The 26,001-nt window shown below is 43.8% G+C and overlaps 1 protein-coding gene and 1 long non-coding RNA gene across 2 annotated transcripts; one reads left to right on the forward strand and one right to left on the reverse strand.

Moving 5' to 3' along the window:
- Positions 1-9,357: 9,357 nt before the first annotated feature.
- On the forward strand, positions 9,358-10,514 carry LOC115537777 (uncharacterized). Its single transcript, XR_003974878.1, has 2 exons — positions 9,358-9,626; positions 10,113-10,514. It is a non-coding gene; the product is annotated as an uncharacterized LOC115537777 (long non-coding RNA).
- A 685-nt stretch (positions 10,515-11,199) lies between these two features.
- Positions 11,200-24,620, reverse strand: LOC115537745 (NACHT, LRR and PYD domains-containing protein 12-like). Its single transcript, XM_030349802.1, has 9 exons — positions 24,495-24,620; positions 22,307-24,140; positions 21,715-21,888; positions 18,466-18,639; positions 16,758-16,931; positions 14,607-14,780; positions 12,633-12,806; positions 12,409-12,455; positions 11,200-11,908 (listed from the first exon to the last, which is right to left on the reverse strand). The coding sequence occupies exons 1-9, from the start codon at positions 24,535-24,537 to the stop codon at positions 11,349-11,351; spliced, it is 3,354 nt and encodes a 1,117-aa protein (XP_030205662.1). The 5' UTR covers positions 24,538-24,620; the 3' UTR covers positions 11,200-11,348.
- Between the last annotated feature and the right edge of the window lie 1,381 nt (positions 24,621-26,001).

Genomic DNA, 26,001 nt, shown 5'->3' on the forward strand with positions numbered 1-26,001 from the left:
GGAGGCAGACACCTTGGGACAAACTACATGTTACCTTTTTAACCTTGTACAGTTCTAGAGTATCTTCTATTGTAACATGTGGGAATGACTGCCATTATTTTAGCTTTGATATTATGAAGTTGGTAACTGAACCAAAGTCGTTGTTTAACGTCATTCCATTGGGTAGGGTTTAACTTCTGTGGCAATTAATGACAGCAGATATTTAGAACGTACAAAAGTTGAAGTAACAAAGAACTCTAAGCAGTATCGATATTAAATCAAATATACTCAGCCATATTCAGGTGCTGGGTTCCGTTGAAGAAATGTCAAATTAGCTTCCACCTTGAAATGATTTTCAGCCTCCCCTGATGTCAAAAATGGGCCCGCAAGTAGAACGCCGTTTTGTACGCAGTGAGAGTCCCGTCACGTCATCGTGGTTAAAAGTACGGCGCAACCATCGGAATTTATCAACATATTGTACGACGTACGCATCAGTATGTATTTAATATCAGACTTAAGTTGTTTAAGATAGGGGCAACAATTCCCAATCGAAACCGACTGAAATAGAATAGGAAACGGCTCGAGGTTACGCAAATACAATCCAGAACGTTCCGCCAGATTCCCTCAGAGGACTCCAGTCCAACAAACTGCCAGGTGGTTTCTCATGGTTGTTAAGACTACAACGTTCTATGCTAACCATTGGGACTAAATCAAGTGACCGCACTCAGAACCTTCCACGGCGGGAAGCACAAACCGTCCGACTGGAATCCGAACATTCCGGCCGGAACCAACCAAAGAACAAACAGAACCAGCGCCTCACCTTGAGCTGAACGGAGGAAGATCCTGAAGTCCAGCGATGGTCTTCATTAAAACACAGCCAACAGACTTACCTTGAGGAGATCTGTTTGTTGCTGTTGGTCATTACTATTCAGTGTACCTTTACATTATTATGCACCCAGTGTGTACAAGTTATATCACTCAAAACCATACGAAGAACCAAACTACCATGTACGTCCCACAACAACTTTAAAACTAAAATCATTCAATACAAAACCGTGTATACATTTTACAATTATCTAGATTATTCCGGGTATAAACCATACAGAGCCAATCTAAACGTTGAGCAGAGAGCCGACCATAGCCCTGCAACGTCACCCTGACCGCCTCATCACCAACAGCAAATCATGGGCATCATCGTGGGCATCCGAGTGAAAGGACTGCCCATAATAAAAAGAAGCCCAATTCCTGAACTATCCAACCATCTTCATGGTTTAAAGATTAACAGACTGGACATTCCATTGTGTTCTAATCACCTTAGTCTGCTCCCTCGTTACTTATAAAACTCTACATCTCCATCACTAGAGTGTTGCATCCTACTCATGGGGGTGTGGTCTGAGTGAGCAGAGATACATGCTGGGATACAGTGCTGTCTGAAGTCGTCAGTTCTATAGACAAGCCCCTCAGGAGAAACCAAGTGTTTAAGAAACTGTCGTGACATCAGTTACATGAGCTGGAATATCCTTCAAGATGGCACCAGGATTCTCAGAGGAGAACGATCAAGAGAAAGATGTGTGGGTTCTTCCCCTCAGCCAGTGGAACACAACAACGGTCTTCATCAGGGTACCATGGAATACCATTGAAACATTCTCCTCTTTATACCTTGAAGCCCCAGTGAAGGTTTCCACAGGGCTCTCCATCAATCCGGCCAGGTAGGAAGAGCCGACTCATTACAGGTCTGAAGGTCATCTTGAAAATCCATTTAGGTCCCTTTCCAACGTCACTCTCCTTGTGGAATTCCTTTGGGTGTCAATCCTCCATTGATCCTGATTGGTGTAGTCCTAATTTGAAGTCACTGATCTGAACACGCCGCTTGCATCCTTTTACACTCGAGTTGGATACTCTCCTTCCTGTTGGATACTCTCCTTCCTGTTGGATATCGCTCTGGAGCGTCGCTCGGGCTCTTCATGCCTACTGGAGGCCCTTGAGTAAACGTGTGGACGTCCATCAGGTATGATTTAGTTGACCATTCCAATATCCCAAGCCAATCATACAGACCCCCGTATGAACATTATCACGGTCAAAGCAAGCCGGACACACACATAGAACCCAGGACAGGCACGTAGAACCCCATGCCAGGTGTGAGTGGGAGACACACACACAGTAGAACCCTAGCGATGCTCAAAAAAACACACACACACACACACACACACACACACACACACACCACTGAGCCATAAAAGGCCAAACAATCATGCAGGGTAAAAACCTCATGCCAAATAACATTCCATCGTTTCTCCCCCCACACCTCCTGCCAGGGCACCCATAACAGAACTACCAATGTCTCCAGAGACGTAAATTATGCACAACATTCTTCAGTGGCGTCCCACGTTGGTGATGGATTATGCTTTGCGTCTCCAAAATATGTCCCAGGTTGATTCAACGTCTCTGAGGTCATGTCTTTGCAGTCCAGTGGTTTGCTGAATGAGGGGCCTTCACAGACGCAAACGGTGCAGCTTTAGTCAGCCTGAGGACAGGAAGGAGGTCATCTGTTCAGAAGACCACCCAGTGGAGGGGGGTGGCTCTTGAGGAGCAGGATCCATATGGGGATGGCCCCAAATAAGACCTTGGAAATGAAACCTTCCTGAGGAGTGACGATGCCTGGAGGGGACTGTTGAATGTGTTCCATGGTTCTCCGTTAGACTGAAGTTGTGTTTTAGCCGTTGAGATGAGGAGCCCCCTCATCTCCCCCTGGTGTTTCTCCTTCTGAATCCCTGTCTCCATCTTTAAGAACATTCCAGTCCATGTAACTGACGTCACGACAGATTCTCAAACACTCGGTTTCCCCTGAGGGGGCGCATCTACAGACCTGTAGACTTCACACAGCTCTGTATCCCAGTATGCACCTCTGCTCACTCAGACCACACCCTCATCAGTAAAGCAACACTCATGTGATGAAGATGCAGAGCTCAGGAGAGTAGAATGAAAGAAGACTGCAGATGTCAGAACCCAACCCATTGCTCCAGCTTACAACAATAACTTGGAGCCTGTAACCATTTTAACAAATCATTAAAACCAACATAAACCAAACACCTAAGTAACCCATGAACCAATAAAACATCCTTACTACGCAGATCAACCTTCAGGTAACAGGTTAACTCACCAGGAAGCCAAAATACATCAATGTGCCAAAGAGTAATGAGATATTAATGACTTACAGTTTGCAGTTCATCTTCATGGTTAAGTTGGGATACTCACAGAACTGCAGTTAAATATCCATGATAGACCTTTGAAGGAAGGAACAGTTTACTCATGGTCCAAATGAGAGTTAAACCACCACAATCCCCGATTTCCCTTCACACATTATCAGTGATTTATATTCAACATACAAGTCACGTCAGTTGTGCTTTGCAACACAATTCTACTCACATCAGGTTCAGATGAGATGCTCCTCTTTACCTCAAAAAGTCTCTAACCTGTGAAACAGGAAGAGATGTTCAATAAGTCACAACAGACCTCAACAAAACAGTACACACACACGTTGTGGTTTCTGTGAACACAACAACATACGTTTGAGAGACGCTACACTGCCAAACAGTGGAAGACACCACTGTACCGTCCGGCTCTCTCTCAAGTGAAACACACCAGATGCAACCAATTAACTAATTAAGAAAACCACTTGGCAGGCGAGCTGCGGCAGCTAATTAGTAAAACTCAATGCAGGTTCTGCGCCCTGTGGTCTTTTTGGCAACAGTGAGAGGCTATTTCAGCTCTGTGTTTGATCTTAAATGACCTCCCTCATTTTAATTAAAGGGATGAGTCGGATTTAGATTCATACTTCAAAACGAAAAAAGTCTTCTTTCAATTCACCTTACTGTGCGACACACAGACACACACACACACACACACACACACGCGAAGGTAATGTAACCTTCATACACCGGACTTTCAAACCCAAAGGATGGCAAGGCACACAGTTGCAAATAGGTTTTTAACACATTCATTCCCCCACAGTGTCAGATAAGTGCCAAGTATACAGAGGAGGCCAACCCCCAAATATCTGAAAATAGTCAAATAAAAACATTCAAAACCAATTCCAAAAACAAATAATTCAATCAAAATAATCAATTATTAAATATTCTCAATAATAAATCAAGCATATTAAAAATCAATAACCGGTACTTCAAATAATGTCAATAAATCACATAATCCATTAGAAAAATAAATGCTCAATCAACAGGCTCAATCAACAGGGGGATTATAATACTGTGGCATATTGCAGGTCAACCATGAATGAACTCATCAAATATACAGCATGCATGTTAAAATTCATTTCAACTTTTAGATCAGTGATTTTCACTAGTGCATTTAGGCTTGTCGCTCATTAATGTCCAATGTCAATGTTCAGTGTCCTCCTTTGACACAAGGAAAAATGGTTTGGCCCAAATTGGGCCAATCAGTGGCAGCAGGTGTTTCCTGACACCATATTTAAACACCTCAGCCCCACCGCGACTCTTTTAGTCTGCAGTACCGAGCCATGGTGAGAGGGAGAGATTGTTTGTGAGTGTTTGTGGCTTGAATAAAGAGCTTGTATGTATATTGTATGCTTGAAGGTTTACTGTTCATGCACTATCCATCAATGCGCGCTATTGATGGCCAGTTAAACAGACAGGGACAGTGGTCAAACTGTCACACACGCACACACCACAGATACACACATATAGATTCACACACAACATATAGATACAAACCATATGCACACACAAACGACCGATACAAACCATAGGTATACACCATATAGATACACACACACCATAGTTACACACCATATAGATACACGCCATAAGGATAAACACACCAAATAGACACTCATCAAAGATTAACTTAATATAGATAGATTCATAGACTCAAGAGAATAGATTTGGGTGGGGATTTCTAGGATTCATAAACATCCACTGCCTTAAGCTAACCTATTTATCCACGATAGCAGACACTTAAATCATAGTTATAATTGCATGCAACTTATTTATCTCAACGAAATTTCAAATAGTATACTAGATACATACAAATATATATAAAGCACAATATACGAAAATGAAATGGCTAAAGTTAATGCAAAATTATGATGTAGTAGAGTACAAACAGTCTACTCTCATTGCAGTCTTTGGAAGTTAATTCTGACTGATATACTGTTATCTTCCACAGCATGACTTAACACATCTCAGGAAGTGGTGGCGCTCCACTGTGTTGGAGAATCTCCATACTGAAGGGTATAGTTCTTCTGAAGCAGATGTGCTGTGAATTCCGATATTAACACAACCGTAACATTGACCTACAACAACTATGTGTGTGTGTGTGTGTGTGTGTGTGTGTGTGTGTGTGTGTGTGTGTGTGTGTGTGTGTGTGTGTGTGTATAGTCATTGCAGACGGTTTGCTCATTTCACGGAGGAGGGCAGAGACATGGGAAGAGGAACTCTACCACCTATCTTCGGTATCCCGAGGAAGCACTAAGTGTCCGAAATGGAGGAGACATAATATTTGTCTTTTCTTTGTTTCTTTATTTTTTTATTGGTTTGTTTGAAGAGAAGAGCAGAAAATAAAATTGATAATAATGGATACCAATTCCAAGAAAAACATTATTTGAAACGAAATGAAATCATATATTGATGGTTATTAAGCACACAATATACACTGCAAGAAAATAAAAATGCAGACGTTTTTTGCAAAGCAAACAATTTCTGTTCCTTCTTTCTTCATTTGTCACGTGAAGTTGTTCCCCATTTTGTTATACTTGTCCATCATTGCCAGTACGTATTTTTTTTTTTATTAGATCAATATTAATTTAAACAAAAATAAATAAATATAAAGAGAAAAGTCGACTCTCTCTAACTTTCAATTCAATCTAAGTATTACAAAAAACATTTTAATAACTCGTATTTTAAATGACCAAAGTCAATCAAACATCCGTGGTGTAAAATGCAACATTGTGTTTTTACACTTGGGGGAGTAAGGAAAGGGTGTCCGTTGTCTTCTTCACTAAACCATGTTCATTGGGCCAGTAACTGATAAGCCATCTTCAAAAAAATGTGGGTCATGTTTATTGTGAAGAAATTAGGATGTGTCTTGCTGTCATTGTTATTATTCTCATCCTTATTAGAGAAAGAATAATAAATATTTTCTCTTTCTGTTCCAGAGAGATTATCTTCTAGCCCACTTTGGAGCGTTTCGATCACATTAGGAGTCCTAGGGGTTCTAATTATCATTTTAATCATCACCATATTACTTTTTTAAACCTCCTGACTGTATGACCGGTACCATCAGACACAGCAGGGTCAGACTGGGTCGTAGGGGCCAGGATTCAACGTTCACATGTCATTTATGTTTCTTTATTAGGCCGGGCTATTTCCTCTATTATCTCTTTGTTAAATCATTCATCTTGTTGGGTTGGATTCTTCTCTTGTTTTTTCCTTCCTCATACTGTTTCACCTTTTACCGGAAGGTGTTCAGAAAGGTACCAAAGCAAGGTGGTGCACACCCACACCCACACACACACTTTGTGTCTCCTTCGCGTTATTCTTGTTGGCCAGAAGGTGAACTACATCGAGGTGGATTCACTGCCCCCTAGTGGCTCCACATGCAATAAGTAACAACACATGGCTTGATTAACAAACAGATGCGCATTATTTCAACACTACTTACAGTGAATGCTGATATGAGATCAAGGAGCAGGTAAGGGATAGACAGTGAGTACTGGTATATGTGATTAAGGAGAAGGTAGGTGATAGACAGTTAAAACTGACACATGCGACTACCTGTGATACAGAAAAATGTGGATCCATCGAGATGGATAGTAACTTTATGGTTTATTAACAAATACAAATCATAAACAGGTTCACATATCTTAATAACTTGACGGAGAGATGAGCAACGTTTGCTGCAGTCCACTGGGTAGGCTAGTAGACTGATCTATCCAGCACACATCTAGGTGGACACGCCCACCTGTGATGTCATAAGGGGCCGATTTCCAAAACGGCTTGTAACGGCTAATCACACCACACCTGGTGTTATGTCATGGGACCTTTAAATCTCCGCGTTCTCCTCGGCCCAGGATCACCAACCCCGTAGCTGCCTGCCATCCACCCCGTGTGCTCCTCTGCCTGCCCAGCTGCCTGGAATCCACCCTTGCCTGTCCATCTCCTGTTGTTGTTCCCTGTCTCCTGCAGGTCGTCCTGTCCACCAACATCGCAGAGACCAGCATCGCCCTCAACGACGTCATCGACTCCTGCAAGTAAGAAACCCGGTCATGATGTTTGTGAATGTGTCTTTGTATTGACGGTGTATATACTTTGGGTTTTGACCCAGTGTCTGAACACAGGCCACCTATATAAGGTGGCCTGTGTTCCATTATGTGCCTTTGGTTGCACCATGTACAGCACTTTGGCCAATGAAAACAGTTTTTAAATGTGCCTTATGAATGGATTTTACTTAGCTACTTACTGTGGGGATTGTTGATGTTTCCTTGGGGTTGGTCGACCAGAAGTGGACGCTGTGGACAGCAACGACGAGCTGCCCTCTCTGGGACGCCCCGTGGCCCACCGGGGAGCCCCGCCTGGGGGAGATGATGGTCATGGGAGGCCTCTTCAAGGGAGCGTCCTGCTCCCACCATAACCGCTCGTTTACATATCATAGAGGAGGGAGGAGGGGAAGAGGAGGAGGGGGACAAGGAGGTGAAGGAGGAGGCGGTGGAGGTGGTGGTGGAGGAGGAAGAGGGGGAGGAGGGAGGGGATGATGATCATGGGAGGCCTCTTCAAGTGAGCGTCCTGTTCCCCACCACCAGCGCTCATTCCCATCTATTCTGTATCTATGTTTGAACACTGCGTCCAGAAGCCAAACTCATTTGAGTTACTAGTGCTTGTATTGAAGTTACTCGTCGCTTTTCCAACAGTTACCTGTTACTATTTTAACTAGTGACTTTATATTGTTGATCCTTGCTTCGTTAGATGAGTACTAGGCCCTGTCCCATTCCTCTCCCCTTAACGAGAACACTTCCCTCCACAATAAAGAGTGAAGTGATAGTGAAGATCGTTCCCTACGAAATGTGACACCACTATAATTAATATTATGCAAATTAGCGTAGTGATCGTGCTCCCCTACGTCACGCGCAGCACCGACGTGTCCACACTACAGGAAGGAGCCTACTACTATTTTCATTCACGTTTGAAAATGTCACCCCTGTGTCGAAAAAATAAGACAACCTACACATTCAGATCGTACAGTTAAATCCAGTCTACGGATAAATAATTTAACATAATGTATAACAGTTTGAGAAACATGGAAAAATAGCCGCTTGCTGAGTTCGCAACGTGTCCTGGGTCATACGTGATACTCCCTTGGCTGTAAGTGAGGTACCGAGCTGGCGAGCTGCCAAGGGACTTTAAGGGGAAATAGGCCCTCTCTCTCCCTAAGTATTGGATCACCCTACTCCTCCGAGGGAACGCACAACTTCTAGGGCTAGGGCTAGAATCTAGGGCTAGGGGGATAATAGGATGGGGCCCTAGTTACTATTGCAGCCCTTCTAGGCGCTATAAATGTTATACGATGTGGTTTGAATTAAACAACACATGACCAAACCAGCAATTATAGAAATCAACTCTATTCTAGTCTTCACTTCTGGTGGGTGTGTGTGTGTGTGTGTGTGTGTGTGTGTGTGTGTGTGTGTGTGTGTGTGTGTGTGTGTGTGTGTGTGTGTGAGCGCAGAAGCGCCTCAACACGTCCACCCTGAGGATGACCCTGGAGGCCAAGGTCCAGCTGGAGGACATCCTCTCCATCTCTGGCTTCCCTGAAGGTGATTGGTTCACGTCCCCCCTTGCCCCGCCCACCGCAGTCTCTCCTAGGGTCTGGAATCAGCCAGGACGATGCGGTATGAAAAGCCGTTGTGTACATACTGAGATTCTGTAAATATTGTGGAACGGTATTTCGATCTTTCTGGAAGGTTTACGTGGTGGTTTCTGTTCTACAGGTCCTCAATGCAAATGGACGATTGTTGAGCATGCATAACATTAAGCGATACTCTATTGAGCAATGTTGTCAGAGAGACACAAATCAGTACTTTCCTATAGAGCGCACTCTATAGGAAGGTACTGATTTGTGTCAATCTGACAACGTTGCTCAATCAAGTATCGCTTAATCAAAGAGTCCCGGTTCTCCCACGAATGGATTCCTATTCCCCCAGTCCCTGCTTGCTCTGCCCTGAGTCAAACCCCTGCATCCAGACATCGTGGCTCTGTTGCTTTTCTTGCATATCATCGACATTTGGTCTGCGGATGGAGTTTTAGTCTTCAGGTAGTCGGTCTGAAATGTTGGTAATCGGTCAACGTATGACGTGTGTCTAACCAGAGAACCATGAGTGTGTTTATCAGAGGGTCTGATGAGCCGGGTGTTGAACGCGGAGGGGGCAGACAACGGTCTGGATGTGGGGGTCAGCCTGTTGACCTTTGGGCTCCTACCCCAACGGGTGCTCCTACATGGAGAGGCGGGGGATCCTGACCCCGGGAATGAGGCGACGCCCTCATCCACAAGACCTCCGTCGACTGTCCTTCAGCAGCCAGGACATGACCTTCCCCTCGCCCTGCTTCGACTTCGGGGAGAAGGTCAGCAGATATTTGCGTTCTCAAAATGACAAAACATCTGCATTGTATATTAACAGAAAAAATGTATCAAAATTGAAGAGATTGATAATCTGGGAAACTACAAAAATCACAGCACCTTATCGGCCCCAAAATGTATCAAGAAAAATATGAAAATGATTTGATTTTGATTGACAAGGTGTGCGTGTGTGGTACTACCTGGAGGAGTGCATCCAGCTAGGGTGAGGATGGAGATGAGGACGTAAGGAAACCTTTGCACCATGTAACGTGAACTACCATCTAAGGGCCTGATGCATTACCACAGGCCTGCTGTCTCTGAACCAATCAGAGAGCAGAGTTCGCCAGATAGGCTAGGCTCGCCAGAGCCTAGCTGGTTAGCTCGCCAGATAGGCTCGCCACCTTTTTACTTACTTTTTGTTTTTGTATATGCGTGTGTGGTTAAAAAAATCTGACTCCACTGTTGTGTGTGGTAATATCCTCCCTCCACAGTGATGAAGGGGTGAATGGAGACTCCACTGTTGTGTTGGAGGTAACGACTCCAGAAGACTTGGAGGATTTCAACTGAACTACCGGGAAGAATCGTCTGAACACACGAGAACGTTCATTTGACGCACTGAGTAGTTTATTAACATTATGATTTATGAACAATTACAAATCATAAGGCATCTTTAATGACTGAACATGTTGACTTGTTCCCAAAAGAACACAAAGAAACGATCATCCGTTGAAAGTAATTTACAACATTGTTACCCTTTCCCATAGAACTCTTATCATCATTCATGATTATGTTGTTAAATCTGCTTTAAATCACTTTCCATGTCAGGCATGGCAAAATATAAACTGATTTTGGATTCCTTCAAAACGATGTTGAAAATATATAAAATATTGTAGTAAAATAACACTCAATAAACATTTAAAACACATTTTACCTTAGAAAGTAAATCTTTGTACAACCTGCTTAACCCAAAGGAAGATCTTCCTTTCATGGTTTATGCTGAACCTTCCAGAAGCCCAATAAAATGCAGCATTTGGAGTTCAGAGGAGCATTTAAATCAATCACAAAGTGTTGTACTTCCACTGAACGGGTTGACCCCTCAGAGCACCAACAGCTGCTGCTCAACAACCCGATGCACTACAGGTACGTCCATGGGTCCACAGGTATTCAAACGTCCCCCTAACAGCTGGTCCTCAACAACGTCAGGACTCTGAGGACCCCCCAGACCCAAGCGGCCCCCTCTAATCTGACGCTCAGCAGCCCAGCTGAACACAGAGAGGGCTGAGAGATGAACCACGAGAGACACTGATGTTACCTGCTGCTCACCACCGGCACACAGACCTGCTGTGGGTTTAGATCCATGAACGGTGTGTGTGTGTGAGTGCATGTCTGTGTAAATAAGTCTGTGTACGTGTGTGTGTGTGTGTGTGTGTGTGTGTGTGTGTGTGTGTGTGTGTGTGTGTGTGTGTGTGTGTGTGTGTGTGTGTGTGTGTGTGTGTGTGTGTGTGTGTGTGTGTGTGTGTGTGTATAAGCCTGTGTACGTGTGTGTGTGTGTGTGTGTATTTATATTTTTTAGTGCGATGTGTTTGTTTGTGTGTGTTTATAGAGTCATGAACGATGTGTTTGTTTGTGTGTGTGTGTGTGTGTTAATTTCTATGTACATATGTGATTGTTGGTTTGGGTGTGTTTATGACTGTCTACATGTGTGTTTGTGTGTCTACAATGGACACTCACAGAGACACTGAGGAACCACTCTTATCAAACCCAAACCCAGGGAGGAGGACCTCCTGGGTGAAGGAGGCCTGGAAGGTGTGGAGGAGTGTCAGTGTGTCTGAGGACCCTCCTCCACCTGGGGACACTCTGTAGAAGGACAGAGAGCCAGCGGGCCGGTCCAGATACACTCCTACTCTGTTAGAGCGAGGTGGGGGTGTGAGACGTATGTCTGTTCTACTACCGTTGTGATAGGCAGAGTAGGCAGCAGCGTCACCGTCGTCATCACAATCAAGACTCCAGGACTTGTTGTTGAATCCAAGCTCGGCGTCAGTACCCGCTCCTCTCCTTGTCATTCCTCTGTATGCCACTCCTATAACAACCTCTCCTCCCCACTCTACCTCCCAGTAGCAGCGGCCAGTCAGACCCTCTCTACACAACACCTGGGGGCAGCCGTCATACCTCTCTGGGTGATCCGGGTACGACTGTTTCTCTTCAACCCGCGTCACCTTCCTGCTGTCCTCAGACAGAGAGAGTCGTCTGTAGGCTGTGTTGGGGTCCAGTGTGAGTTCACAGGCATCTGACGGGAGAAACATGATTAGGCTGCTAAACCAATATTATTAATTATAATTATCATCATCATCATCGTCATCAATATTAAATAAACAGCATCACCAGCTCTAATTTAAATCTAAGGTGAAACACATGCATCATTCAAAACATGTTAATATGATTATTATGTGCCATAGCTAATGTAATGACAGGAATTAAAACAATATTATAATTATTATAATGGTGACAAGATGATAGTTTAATTTAATAGTTTTTGAATATAAAATAGACATGTAATTATGATTAACAGTATCCTGATTATTATGGTGTTATGTCCAATGTTGTAAAATCATCACTCATGATATAATCACAGCAATTATGTTAATGTTTATATATGTAAGATACATGATGTCAGTCATCAGCTTCATTCCCAGATATCTGAATGAACAAACGTCACCTCCTGCTGTGTGGATGGACTTTCCCTCTCAATAGTCAGTGTGCGTTGTGATGAATCAAACAGACACTTACACTTCTCTAGAGCTGGTTTCAGCCTCCACGCTCCACCGTGCTCCACACTGGCGGGGGAAACAAAGTGAGAGCAGCATGTTGAAACATTCACCATCATCATCTGCCGTCTCATCACTTTCTACACAACATAAGTTACAGCTGCCTTTTCAAACAACTTCATCTAGCAGAGGGTTGAATCCTTGTAGGAGGCATTTTCTCTGAATGGTGAGCTGTCCTCGCCATACCTGAGAGTGTCCAGTCTCCAGCGTGGATCCTCCAGTCCAGCAGAGAGCAGCGCAGCTCCTGAGTCTCCTGGGTGATTGTAGCTCAGGTCAAGCTCTCTCAGATGGGAGGGGTTGGAGCTCAGAGCGGAGGCCAGAGAAGCACAGCCTTCCTGTGTGACCAGGCAGCCAGACAACCTACACACACACACACACACACACACACACACACACACACACACACACACACACACACACACACACACACACACACACACACACACACACACACACACACACACACACACACACACACACACGTTCATTTATTCTATCTGGAAGAGAATATTTCTTACTGAAGTAAACAGATTAATAAAGTATTAATTCCATATGATGGACAACTTAAAGCTTTATGATTTAATTCAGATCACAGCCCGTCTAGAGCCACCATCACCGAGCCTCATGTCTACACTAATGGCAACTCCTCAGAGTTACATAACATATAACAGACAGCAACCCCTAACCCTAACCCTCACATGAGCTGGTCAGAGTTACATCACATATAACATACATAACATGCTAGCAGTTAACAGGACAGCAACCCCTTACCCTCACATCAGCTGGCCAGTGTTCTGTCAGCTAGAATAACCTGTTAACTAATGACACACTAGCAGCTAACAAGACAGCAAAAATAAACAACCCTTAAAAAATAAAAATGATGTTCCTAGAATCCTCGTCCTCTAAAGTTCTGTTCCTCCTCTGGCCTCTTGGCCTCCCTCCTCCCATCTGTGCTCTGACATGTTGACCCCAGCCTACAAATGAATAATGATGCTGAATCTGGTGGGGATCTTAAGCCCAGTTCAGACCAAAGATTCGCCTCGCAACGAGGCTGTTTTGGAACGTCGCAGGGGAAGAGTTGCAGCAGCGTGACCTTAACCCTAACTTCAGGTCAACATTGGGGATCGTAATTATTTCCTTCAAATGTGTTCAACCAAAAAGTGGCCATTTCAGTATTATATTTATCTGTAATTTATTTGATTAAATCCAAATTTTGTTTGTGATGATGTATGAAATAACCCATTCCATCAATTGACGACTGCATTTTACAAGTGTGTTATGAGTGGCGGGGCATGCACTCATTTAACATGCCCTGGGAATGTATAAATGTTCTTGAAACTTAAAACTGGACCATATATTCATTAGAGTTGGATTTCAACTCAATGCAGGACCACTATTGGAGTGGATTTGACGAACATTGGAATAAAATTAATTGTTTGGAGTGATGCGGCAGAACGAATCAAGGAATGGGCGCAGTATCGGCCCAAAAGCAACAGGCCTACAATGCGCTTTACAAAGTAGGAAGGCGAGAATATAGCCTAGTCCCCCCCCATTTGCACACAAATTCTCGAAGGGGATCAATAAAAATAAACCAACAGTTTTTGCAAATAGAAATCTCTCTACAAAGTTAGAACTGCTCATGATGATATCGCTGCGTTGTCTCTGTGGAGACAGCGCAGCAACACCTCTGCCCAAGCCCCCGCCCCCCCCCCCCCCCCCCCCCCCGGAACCGCGGAGCCGTCACATTTACATCAGAATGAAACCCAATAAACCGCCAATGTGTGTGTAGGGTCCGGGAGGCTAAATTGGGGTGCAAGCTCAAGCAACCTAATCGCAAACCTAAGTTAGGCTACTTTTTAGCGTGATGCTGATGCTGTTGCGGCTCTCAGCTGTGCCAGAGCGTTCACAGTTGCTAGGGAAACCACCTGACGTCGCCGCCCGGTGCAGCAGTTTGAACTGCCCCATTTTTAGAACGTCGCAGCCCGTCTCGTCGCAAGGAGTTGGAAGGAGTTGCGAGTTGCAAGTCGTTGCGAGGCTAATCTTTGGTCTGAACTGGGCTTTAGACACGTGTCGTCTGTTCTTTTAGATAACAGCCCACCTAGTCCTGGATTATCCCTTACTATCAAACAACCTAAAGACACATTTAACCCTAACCCTGACCTGAGAGTTTCCAGTGTACAGTGTGGACTCCCCAGTCCAGCAGAGAGCAGCTTCACTCCTGAATCCTGCAGATCGTTGGTATTCAGGTCCAGCTCTTTCAGACTAGAGGAGTTGGAGCTGAGAACTGAGGCCAGAGCTTCACAGCATCTCTCTGACAGATGACAGCCAGTCAGCCTTCACACACAAAATAAAAGACCATGTTACTGTGTTTATGACTTTAACATTTTCCATAATTGAAAGAGAAGTTACGCCAATGTTAATTTTTTTTATGTTTAAATTCTAATAATAAGCTTTAAAAAAAGCCTGACTACATGTGAATAGGTAGAATAATAATAATAAAAAATAGTAAACTGTACATTCTACATTAAATGTCTTTATTGAAGTTTTTTTGTTACTTTTTTTTTATAAAGACTCTTGTGCTGTAAAGGTTTGCACATTGAGTAAAACTGACCTGAGAGTCTCCAGTGTACAGTGTGGACTCCCCAGTCCAGCAGAGAGCAGCTTCACTCCTGAATCCTGCAGATCATTGTAACTCAGGTACAACTCGCGCAGACTAGAGGAGTTGGAGCTGAGAACTGAGGCCAGAGCTTCACAGCATCGCTCTGACAGATGACAGCCAATCAGCCTGCACACACAATAAACAGAACATGTTAGGAACCCTGATTTAATGTTTTAGACGACTTTTCTGATAGTTAGCTATCAGAAACTTTTCTTTTCTGATAGTTGTATAAAAATGATGATACATTATTCTTCTGTTAATTATATTGTGGTGATCACGGCCGTGGTCACCGTGTCCGGGTGCCGCAAAGGATCCTTGGAGCCTCGGGGGGAAGCGGCACCGCCACCAAGGGAGTCGTGTGTGTGAGTATGAGAGTGTGTGTGTGTGTGTGTGTGTGTGAGTATTCGTGTGTGAGTATTCGTGTGTGTGTGTGAGTATTCGTGTGTGTGCGTGCGTGTGTGCGTGCATGCGTGCGTGCATGCGTGCGTGCATGCGTGCGTGCGTGCGTGCGTGCGCGCTCGCGTGTGTCTGTGTGTGTGTCTGTGTGTGTGTAAAAAAAAAAGGCTACGTTTCCTGAAACTCCTCTTAACATGAACGCGCGTGCATTGCTCTAACGACGTTTGTAGGCTTGCAACTGTCCACTGACACGGTGCTGGAATGGGCTCTATAGGAGGGGGAGACGCAGGATTGTCGATGGAAAATAGGGTTAAATAGGGTTCAAATATGTCCCCATCAAGGCTAACGACAGAGTATCCTACGAAAAGAATAGACTACAATAATATGAATGCCGAAGATATAACAACACAATTGATTAGGCCTGGGCTGACATATGCTTTGTCAGTCCTAATCTTGAACGCACTGTGCGTATATTTTTTCGAGGCATTTTCCCCCCTGAAACAATTCCATATTACAAAAATCTAAAACAGCTTGTGTGACAACTACATTTATCTTAATGTGCTGATTTCTGAAACATGCTTTGCTCAGTGAAGAGAGCAGACTTTATCTGATTCCTTAAAAGGTTTCATGGATTGGCGCGCACTCTCTAGTCTAGAATCTTTGGTGTAAACATTAAAAATTCAACGTTCCATACATTCATTATCAGTCAAAGGCAGAGGCTGGGCATTGACACACGGCTATTGCTGACCCGATTAGAAGCGCATGGTCTAGATCCTGCCCATATTGTTGGGCAGGATGATGTATAGGCCTCTTTACACTGCCAAGCCGGTTCGGTCGCAGCTTGGCATGCCCGGCGACTTCACCGTCTTATCTTAAGTTTCCTGTGTAAAACCGAAGGGGGTCAAATCCCCCGTTCGTCACGGCGCGGGCTTTCTTGGTTCACTGGAGAAGGCGGGGCTGCGCACAGAGTTTAGACCTCTTTAGAATAATTTGCATACTCCCGAATGTTTTATTTTTTTTATGAATGAAGTCACCCGCATGCAAAAATGAGTTCACGTCAGTGTAGGCTATAAACGCGTTGAACAATTTACAAGTGCAAAAATGCCAACATATTCTTTATTTTGCTGACTAAGGTACTGAGTCATTCGATTATATATTTAGACGACATTTAGGATTGATCCTTAAACCAGGGGGCAAGTAGTCGTTTTTTAATAGTCTCCTGATATGGAACTGTTTACACGTTGAGTAAAACTGACCTGAGAGTTTCCAGTGTACAGTGTGGACTCCTCAGTCCAGCAGAGAGCAGCTCCACTCCTGAATCCTGTAGACGATTGGAACTCAGGTCCAGCTCCCTCAGACTAGAGGAGTTGGAGCTGAGAACTGAGGCCAGAGCTTCACAGCATCGCTCTGACAGATGACAGCCAATCAGCCTGCACACACAATAAACAGAACATGTTAGGAACCCTGATTTAATGTTTTAGACGACTTTTCTGATAGTTAGCTATCAGAAACTTTTCTTTTCTGATAGTTGTATAAAAATGATGATACATTATTCTTCTGTTAATTATATTGTGGTGATCACGGCCGTGGTCACCGTGTCCGGGTGCCGCAAAGGATCCTTGGAGCCTCGGGGGGAAGCGGCACCGCCACCAAGGGAGTCGTGTGTGTGAGTATGAGAGTGTGTGTGTGTGTGTGTGTGTGTGAGTATTCGTGTGTGAGTATTCGTGTGTGTGTGTGAGTATTCGTGTGTGTGCGTGCGTGTGTGCGTGCATGCGTGCGTGCATGCGTGCGTGCATGCGTGCGTGCGTGCGTGCGTGCGTGCGTGCGCGCTCGCGTGTGTCTGTGTGTGTGTCTGTGTGTGTGTAAAAAAAAAAGGCTACGTTTCCTGAAACTCCTCTTAACATGAACGCGCGTGCATTGCTCTAACGACGTTTGTAGGCTTGCAACTGTCCACTGACACGGTGCTGGAATGGGCTCTATAGGAGGGGGAGACGCAGGATTGTCGATGGAAAATAGGGTTAAATAGGGTTCAAATATGTCCCCATCAAGGCTAACGACAGAGTATCCTACGAAAAGAATAGACTACAATAATATGAATGCCGAAGATATAACAACACAATTGATTAGGCCTGGGCTGACATATGCTTTGTCAGTCCTAATCTTGAACGCACTGTGCGTATATTTTTTCGAGGCATTTTCCCCCCTGAAACAATTCCATATTACAAAAATCTAAAACAGCTTGTGTGACAACTACATTTATCTTAATGTGCTGATTTCTGAAACATGCTTTGCTCAGTGAAGAGAGCAGACTTTATCTGATTCCTTAAAAGGTTTCATGGATTGGCGCGCACTCTCTAGTCTAGAATCTTTGGTGTAAACATTAAAAATTCAACGTTCCATACATTCATTATCAGTCAAAGGCAGAGGCTGGGCATTGACACACGGCTATTGCTGACCCGATTAGAAGCGCATGGTCTAGATCCTGCCCATATTGTTGGGCAGGATGATGTATAGGCCTCTTTACACTGCCAAGCCGGTTCGGTCGCAGCTTGGCATGCCCGGCGACTTCACCGTCTTATCTTAAGTTTCCTGTGTAAAACCGAAGGGGGTCAAATCCCCCGTTCGTCACGGCGCGGGCTTTCTTGGTTCACTGGAGAAGGCGGGGCTGCGCACAGAGTTTAGACCTCTTTAGAATAATTTGCATACTCCCGAATGTTTTATTTTTTTTATGAATGAAGTCACCCGCATGCAAAAATGAGTTCACGTCAGTGTAGGCTATAAACGCGTTGAACAATTTACAAGTGCAAAAATGCCAACATATTCTTTATTTTGCTGACTAAGGTACTGAGTCATTCGATTATATATTTAGACGACATTTAGGATTGATCCTTAAACCAGGGGGCAAGTAGTCGTTTTTTAATAGTCTCCTGATATGGAACTGTTTACACGTTGAGTAAAACTGACCTGAGAGTTTCCAGTGTACAGTGTGGACTCCTCAGTCCAGCAGAGAGCAGCTCCACTCCTGAATCCTGTAGACGATTGGAACTCAGGTCCAGCTCCCTCAGACTAGAGGAGTTGGAGCTGAGAGCTGAGGCCAGAGCTTCACAGCATCCCTTTGACAGTTGACAGAAATTCAGCCTGCACACACAATAAAAAGAACATGTTAGGAAGTGAGATTAAAAGTGCTTAAAGGACCCAACTAGTTCACAGGAGAAACATGTTGTAGCTAACGAACAGCACAGGGCCGCCATGGGGCCACACTGGAGGGGAGGACGTCCAGTGATGCTAGCGCCTCGGCTCTCCTCGCTGCTATCAGGGATCAGGGAAGTGAGCTCAAGGAGATGAATGTGGACATTCAAACTTCCTTTAGCAGTCCCCTGATGGCCGTAGGGATCCTGAACTCTGTGTGAACAGAGTCAGTCCTAACGAAGCAGAGGGCTGTGGAGCCAAGGAGGGCCTTCAGCGCTCTATCAGTCCCAATGCTTCCTTCTGTGAGACTATTGATTCATTCATTCAACCTTTTATTTTGATCAATCATCATAAATGTGCTCAAGCTCATTTACAAAAACCTAAAACACTAAGGGCACTTGCCCTTCCTGACTTCAGACACTTTTACCGGGCTTCAAAACAAGGACGACTATGAAACCCCTCTGGGGCTTTGCTTCTCTACATATTCAAACCTTTGATGTTATTCTGTATTCCTACATATTCAATAGATTCATATTGTTCTGTATTTCTACATTTTCAATCGTTTTATGTTTATGCATTCCTACATATTCAATCTTTTTATGTTTATGTTTTCCTACATATTAAATCGTTTTATGATGCTTTGTATATATACATTTTCAATTATGCTGTTCTGTATTTCTACATAGTCAATAGTTTTATGTTACTTTGCATTCCTACATATTCAATCGTTTTATATTCTGTATTTCGACATATTAATACATGTTGTCCTGTATTTCAACATATTCAATTATGTTGCTTTGTATTTCTACATATTCAATAGTTTTATTTTTGTTCCATTTCTACATATTCAATCCTATTATGTTGCTCTATATTTTTACACAATCAATAGTTTTATGTTGTTCTGTATTTATTCATATTCAATTGTTTTATGTTGCTCTGTATTTCTACATATATTGTTCTGCATTTCTACATCTTAAATTGTTTGACCTTGTTCTGTTTTTTATGTCTTCAATTGAAGTTCTGAAGATAAAATATATATAAAGCATATCTGTTAAAAAAATATGACATAACAAAGACCTTATAAAGTCATGGCAACAAAAAATAGAAATAGTTGAGTTTTTCCTATGGAAATTATACATTTCTGAACTTGAAATGAACTATACATTCATATAGCGCTTTTCAAGTCCCCTTCCATTGACTTCATATAGGGCTTTACAGTGAAGGGGGGACCTCACTAACCATCACGAATGTGTAGCATCCACATGGGTGATGCACGGCAGCCAATCGGCGCCAGAACGCTCACCACACATGAATTGTGAATGTGTGATTAGACTGTCATATTTTACTTTGTTGACCCCATTGTCATGTACATTACCTTTAACAGACACACTTACATACACCTATAGACATGCTTACACTACCAAGGGACCACAATGGAAATAAGCCCATGGGCTTTTATGTGTTATCCTTTTGACCTGTTCATTTGTATGCTTACGTTTGGGCATGTGTCAATAAAGAATTTCAATCATTTCAATCAATCAATTACACACCAGCTTGAGGTGGAGAGTGAGGGGATTAATGAATCAGCTGTTTAAACAGAGGGATGAATAGGGGGCCAGATGAATGAGCCTGGTTGGTCAGTTTAAGACGGGACCCGGGGAATCCCCTCCTCTTTTTGAGATAAGTGCCCTGGGATCTTTAATAACCTCAGTGAGTCAGGACCTCGGCTTTACGTCTCCTCTGAAGGACGGCACCTTCCACAGCCCAGTGTCCCCGTCACTGCACTGGGGCATCAGGATTTATGCTCTGGCCAGAGGGAAGAGTGCCACCTACTGGCCACCAACCGACACCACTTCCAGCAGCAGCTCAGTGTTCCCAGTTGGTCTCCCATCCAGTACTAACCAAGCCCACCTGCTTAGCTTCAAAGGTTCAGCTAAGGCAGGGTCTACATTGGTCTGGCTGCTGGTTTATTTAGACCTATAAACTTTAATGGATGCAAATACTGCGACTTCATTTGTTTAACTATGTGAGAAGGTGAAATCCTCCCCCTTCTCACTGTCCCGCATTAGAGGAATTATTATTATATTGTGTGTGTGTATACATTAGATTGGGCTGGTATAGAATTGGTCTTCCGTCCCGGTAGGGGGCAGTATGCTAAGGGAGCTTAGGATCAAAGTATCAGGGAATAGCCCAGGGGGGTGTTGATAGAAACAGCTGTTTTTTAAATAGCTTTAGGTTCTGCACAGGGTGTGGGTATATATGAATTTGGTGATTGTTTGTTTAGTATTATGTTTGTTTAGTATTCACACAATGTACTTTCTGTTCAGTTATGTTGGATTGTTAGCTTTAGGTAAATGTTCCCCCAGCTAATGGTCTGGCCCATATGGCCGTGATTGGTCCAATTACCATTTCCCTATTTCCCTATTTCTTTTCATTTTGTGTTTGGGGCTGAAGGTGGTGCTGGCTTGGAGTGAGGCCAGTACGAGAAACGTATGTTATGGTATGCTGTTTTATGTTATCTTAGTTTGGTTTGCTGACTGATGCAGTCATTTCCTTTTCATTTTTGAACGTTGCTCTATTTTTGTGAATGTTTGGAGAGATTAAAACTTCACTTTTCTTAGTCGTCAGTCCATTGCCCTCATTCTTGCCCACACTCGCGATACCCAGTTGCCCGTATCCCAGATACGTGGGGCGACCACGCCGGTCCCTCACAAACTACCACTGACCCGTTAACAGGGGATTGTGGGAACGCACTTTTATTATATTTTGTGTTTATAATTGAAAAGTTGCAATGGTAACATTGGGATTACTTTTTCATCTTTTCATTTTCGCAACCCACATAAACAACAAGGTGTAATATGTCCAATGGCACCACTCTAATACATGTGGTCATCAAAGGTACTGAGTTATTATCTGATATAGTTTGACTTCATTTAGGTGTGATTCTCAAACCAGGGGGCAGTAGGTAAAAGTCTTCTGAAACCGAACCTTGTGGTGTAACTGTTTGCACTTAGTAAAACTGACCTGAGAGTTTCCAGTGTACAGTGTGGACTCCCCAGTCCAGCAGAGAGCAGCTTCACTCCTGAATCCCGCAGATCATTGGTACTCAGGTCGAGCTCTCTCAGACTAGAGGAGTTGGAGCTGAGAACTGAGGCCAGAGCTTTACAGCATCTCTTTGACAGATGACAGCTGTTCAGCCTTCACACAAAAAAACAGAACATGTTGAGAACCGTGATTAAATGTTTTATAAGACTTTTCTGATAGTTGAACAACTGATTATACATTAGATCTTGAAATGGTAGTTACATATTAGGTGTACAATGTTGATACTAACAAAAATGCTATAACAGTTGTTTTGTAGTTCTGAAAACTATCATATTACTTTTATAGAATTATGTATATAGTGTGCATCGTAAAACATTTTATAAGTATGCCTACAGATATATATTGTATGTTATTATAACTTTTGTATTCTAGTATTATGTATATTCTATTGTTTGCATTCGATACATGTTCTTAGTCCACCGTCAGAGATGTTTTGTAATTTAATATAACTTTTATATTGTAGTATTATGTATAGTGCTGTATTCTTAATACATGTTATGAGTGAACCTACAGAGATGTTTTGGAGGCTTTGGTCAATGGCAGCAGCCCCAGAAGACCCTCCTCAGAAGCAGAGTATTTCTTCAGGTAAAACACGTCCAGCTGCTCTTCTGATGTCAGTACGATGAAGACCAGAGCTGACCACTGAGCAGAGGTTAGAGATTCTGTGGAGAGACTTCCTGACGTCAGGTACTGTTGGATCTCCTCCACTAGAGAACTGTCATTCAGCTCATTCAGACAGTGGAACAGGTTGATGCTTCTCTCTTGAGAGAGATCTCCACCTATCTTCTCCTTGATGTAATGGACTATTTGGTTATTGATTTGTAACCTCCTTCCTGTCTGTCCCGGTGGATCTTTTTTAGTAAGATTGCCCAGTAATTTACTTCCTCTTGGTCCCAGCAGACCTTGTAGGAGCATCTGATTGGTCTCTAGAGAGAGGCCCAGGAGGAAGCGGAGGAACAAGTCCAGGTGTCCGTTCTCACTCTGTAAGGCCTTGTCTACAGCACTCTGGTAGAGGAGGAGGAGTTCAGCATCCCTGGAGGTTGGCTGTTCTTCTAAGAGCAGGTTGACACCAGTGTTGATGTAGGACAGAAAGACATAAAGGGCAGCCAGAAACTCCTGGATGCTCAGATGGACGAAGCAGAACATCCTGTCCTGGTGCAGTCCACACTCCTCTTTAAAGATCTGGGTGAACACTCCTGAGTAAACTGAGGCTGCTCTGATATCGATGTCACACTCTGCCAAGTCTGCCTCGTAGAAGATCAGCTGGCCTTTCTCCAGCTGGTTAAAAGCCAGTTTCCCCAGAGAAACAATGATCTCCCTGCTCTCCGAACTCCAGTGTGGATCTGTTTCAGCTCTCTCACGATACTTCCTGTCCCCCTGTATGGACTGAACCCTCAGGAAGTGGCTGTACATCTGAGTCACGGTCTTGGGCACCTCTTCTCTCTGGGATGTTTTGAAGAAGTCCACTAGAACTGTAGCAGTGATCCAACAGAAGACTGGGATGTGACACATGATGTGGAGGCTTCGAGATTTCTTGACGTGAGAGATGATTGTGGTGGCCATTGTCCCCTCTCTGAATCTCTTCCTGAAGTACTCCTCCTTCTGTGGGTCTGTGAACCCTCTCACCTCTGTCACCATGTCAACACACTCAGCAGGGATCTGATTGGCTGCGGCAGGGCGTGTGGTTATCCAGATGCGGGCAGAGAGAAGCAGGACTCCCCTGATGATGTTTGTCAGCAGCACGTCCACTGAGGTTGGCTCGGTGACATCAGTCCAGATCGGGTTATTCTGGAAGTCCAGAGGAAGTCGACACTCATCCAGACCATCCAAGATGAAGACTACTTGGTCATGGTTGTATCTGTAGATTCCTGATTCTTTGGTTTCAACAGAAAACTGATGAAGAAGTTCCAGTAAGCTAAACTCTTTCCCTTTCAGTAAATTCAGCTCTCTGAAAGTGAGGAGAAATGCGAAGTCTATGTCTTGGTTGGCTTTGCCTTCTGCCCAGTCCAGAGTGAACTTGTGGGTTAAGAGAGTTTTACCAATGCCGGCCACTCCGGTTGTCATTATTGTTCTGATTGGTTTATCTTGTCCAGGTAAGGGTTTAAAGAGGTCTTCACATCTGATTGGTGTTTCCTCGTTGGCTTGCTTCCTGGAATCCTTTTCAATCAGTCTGACTTCATGTTCCTTGTTGACCTCTCCACTGCCTCTCTCTGTGATGAAGAGCTCTGTGTAGACCTCATTCAGAGGTCTCTGCTCTCCGGCTCTAGCGATTCCCTCAAACACACAGTGGAACTTCTTCTTCAGATGAGCCTTGAGTTCATGTTGCCACTGGACCGCAACAGCTCCTAAATCCCAAACCAGAAGAAACATACCATTGATATTTCCAAGCAATATTACTGGTGTAAAGAAAAAAGTATTATAAAATTCTACTTTATATGGATCTTATAACTTTATTAGTAGTGCTGTCGTTGTTGAGTATCAGTGGTATCATTGACTTGTTAACCTGACATAACAAGATAGTGGTGCTTCTCTTCCACTGAGGTATTCTGCTGTTGATCTGCAGTTTAAAGTTAAAAATTCTTTAAGCTGATACCCCCAAAATAACCCTACATATCTGGATCAAACCATTCAACCTGATACCCCCACAATGACCCTACATATCTGGATCAAACCATTTAACCTATATATGAGTATCTTACCACTGCCCAGCTTGTCGGCCAGTTCCTCCTGGTTCATCTCCATCAGGCAGAGCTTTGTGATGTCTACCACTCCCTCTATGGCGCGCCTCCTCTGCTCCTCGTTCTTATCATCCAGCTCCTCCTCCTTCTCCCTCTGACTCTCTGAGCATTGTGGGTAATTTGAGAAGAGATCCCTCCAGAGCTTCTTCAGCTCCTTGTCTAGAAAAGCGTGTGCGTTCTCCTCAGCCCTCTGGAACAGAACAAACATCAAGGAGAACTTTACTTTGAACTAACTGAGGACATCAGAAGCATCTGTCCTAGATGTAGGTCTCCCTGGTCTAAAGAGAGAAAACTGGAGACTATAAGCTCCACAAGAGATGCATTTATTGCCCATGTAGAGCCAGGGGCACCATTAGAGATTGTGGGCCTTATCAAATAATATATTGGGCCTCCAACCTAGACCACCCACCAGCCTGGAAAATCCATTTGACCACCCATAGATTGATAGACTAGCTCTAGTGTAGCGTACTGCTAATTACCCAATACCTCGCCTGCTGTCATTGACCATTGATGTATGAATGTCAGAGGTACATGAGTGGCATCTCTCATTACTGTTGCTGTTCTGGCAAAAGGCTTTCCTCTTGAGAAATTCATGAAATTTAGTGGTGCTTTATATTTTGGTAAATTTGTTCCCAAAGTTTGTCAGATGCCAGTAATGTTACACTGGCTCTAAACACCTCAGTAAAATGGGACAGAAAAGACACAGACTGTCTTCATACTCTGCCATTACCTTTCACCACTAGGGGTCAGTATTCAGACCTACCCAAGTAGAAGAAAATTAGTGAAGGCCTCAGTAAACAGTTTCCCGGTTCATCCACCTGTCTACCTCTTTCATTGATTCATATTCATGAATTTCATGTTTGATGAAGAACTATTTGATTGATATAAGATTCTATGATTCACTAGGTAGCTCCGTGATAACGGGCACCACAGGAAGGGGAATAAATAAAAACCTTTATTTGTATAAACTGGGTGACCAACTGTTGGCCCTGCTCCTCCCTCTCAGGTTTCTGTTTCTGATACCCCGACTTCTACCTCAACGACGACGTGTCAAACTACTGACTGTTCTATTGTACAGTCTGTTCTCCGTCTGTTCTGCTTGTAAGGGCACCGAGTGGAAGACTCTGTGCTGAAAACTGGATCCACGCAAGACTGAACCATGCAATAAAGAGAGAGAGGTGGAATATATAGACTACTACCCCCCCACCCCACTTAGGTCACCCCTGTCTAGAGCTGAAGTCAAATGTAGTTTTTCATTTACACACCTTGATCAGCTCTGCTTGATTCTGCTGTACAGACTGAGCACTGGTAACCTTTGACCTCTCCTGGAGTTGCCTGTGGAGAGAACGTGCACACACACACACACACACACACACACACACACACACACACACACACACAGTATCTTTTTATAAAAATATTTCCTGAATTGTGAATATCAGTTAGTAAAACTACTAGTTTGTTGGAA

The sequence above is a fragment of the Gadus morhua genome, chromosome 23 (genome assembly GCF_902167405.1).
Source record: "Gadus morhua chromosome 23, gadMor3.0, whole genome shotgun sequence".
Taxonomy (NCBI): Eukaryota; Metazoa; Chordata; class Actinopteri; order Gadiformes; family Gadidae; genus Gadus; species Gadus morhua.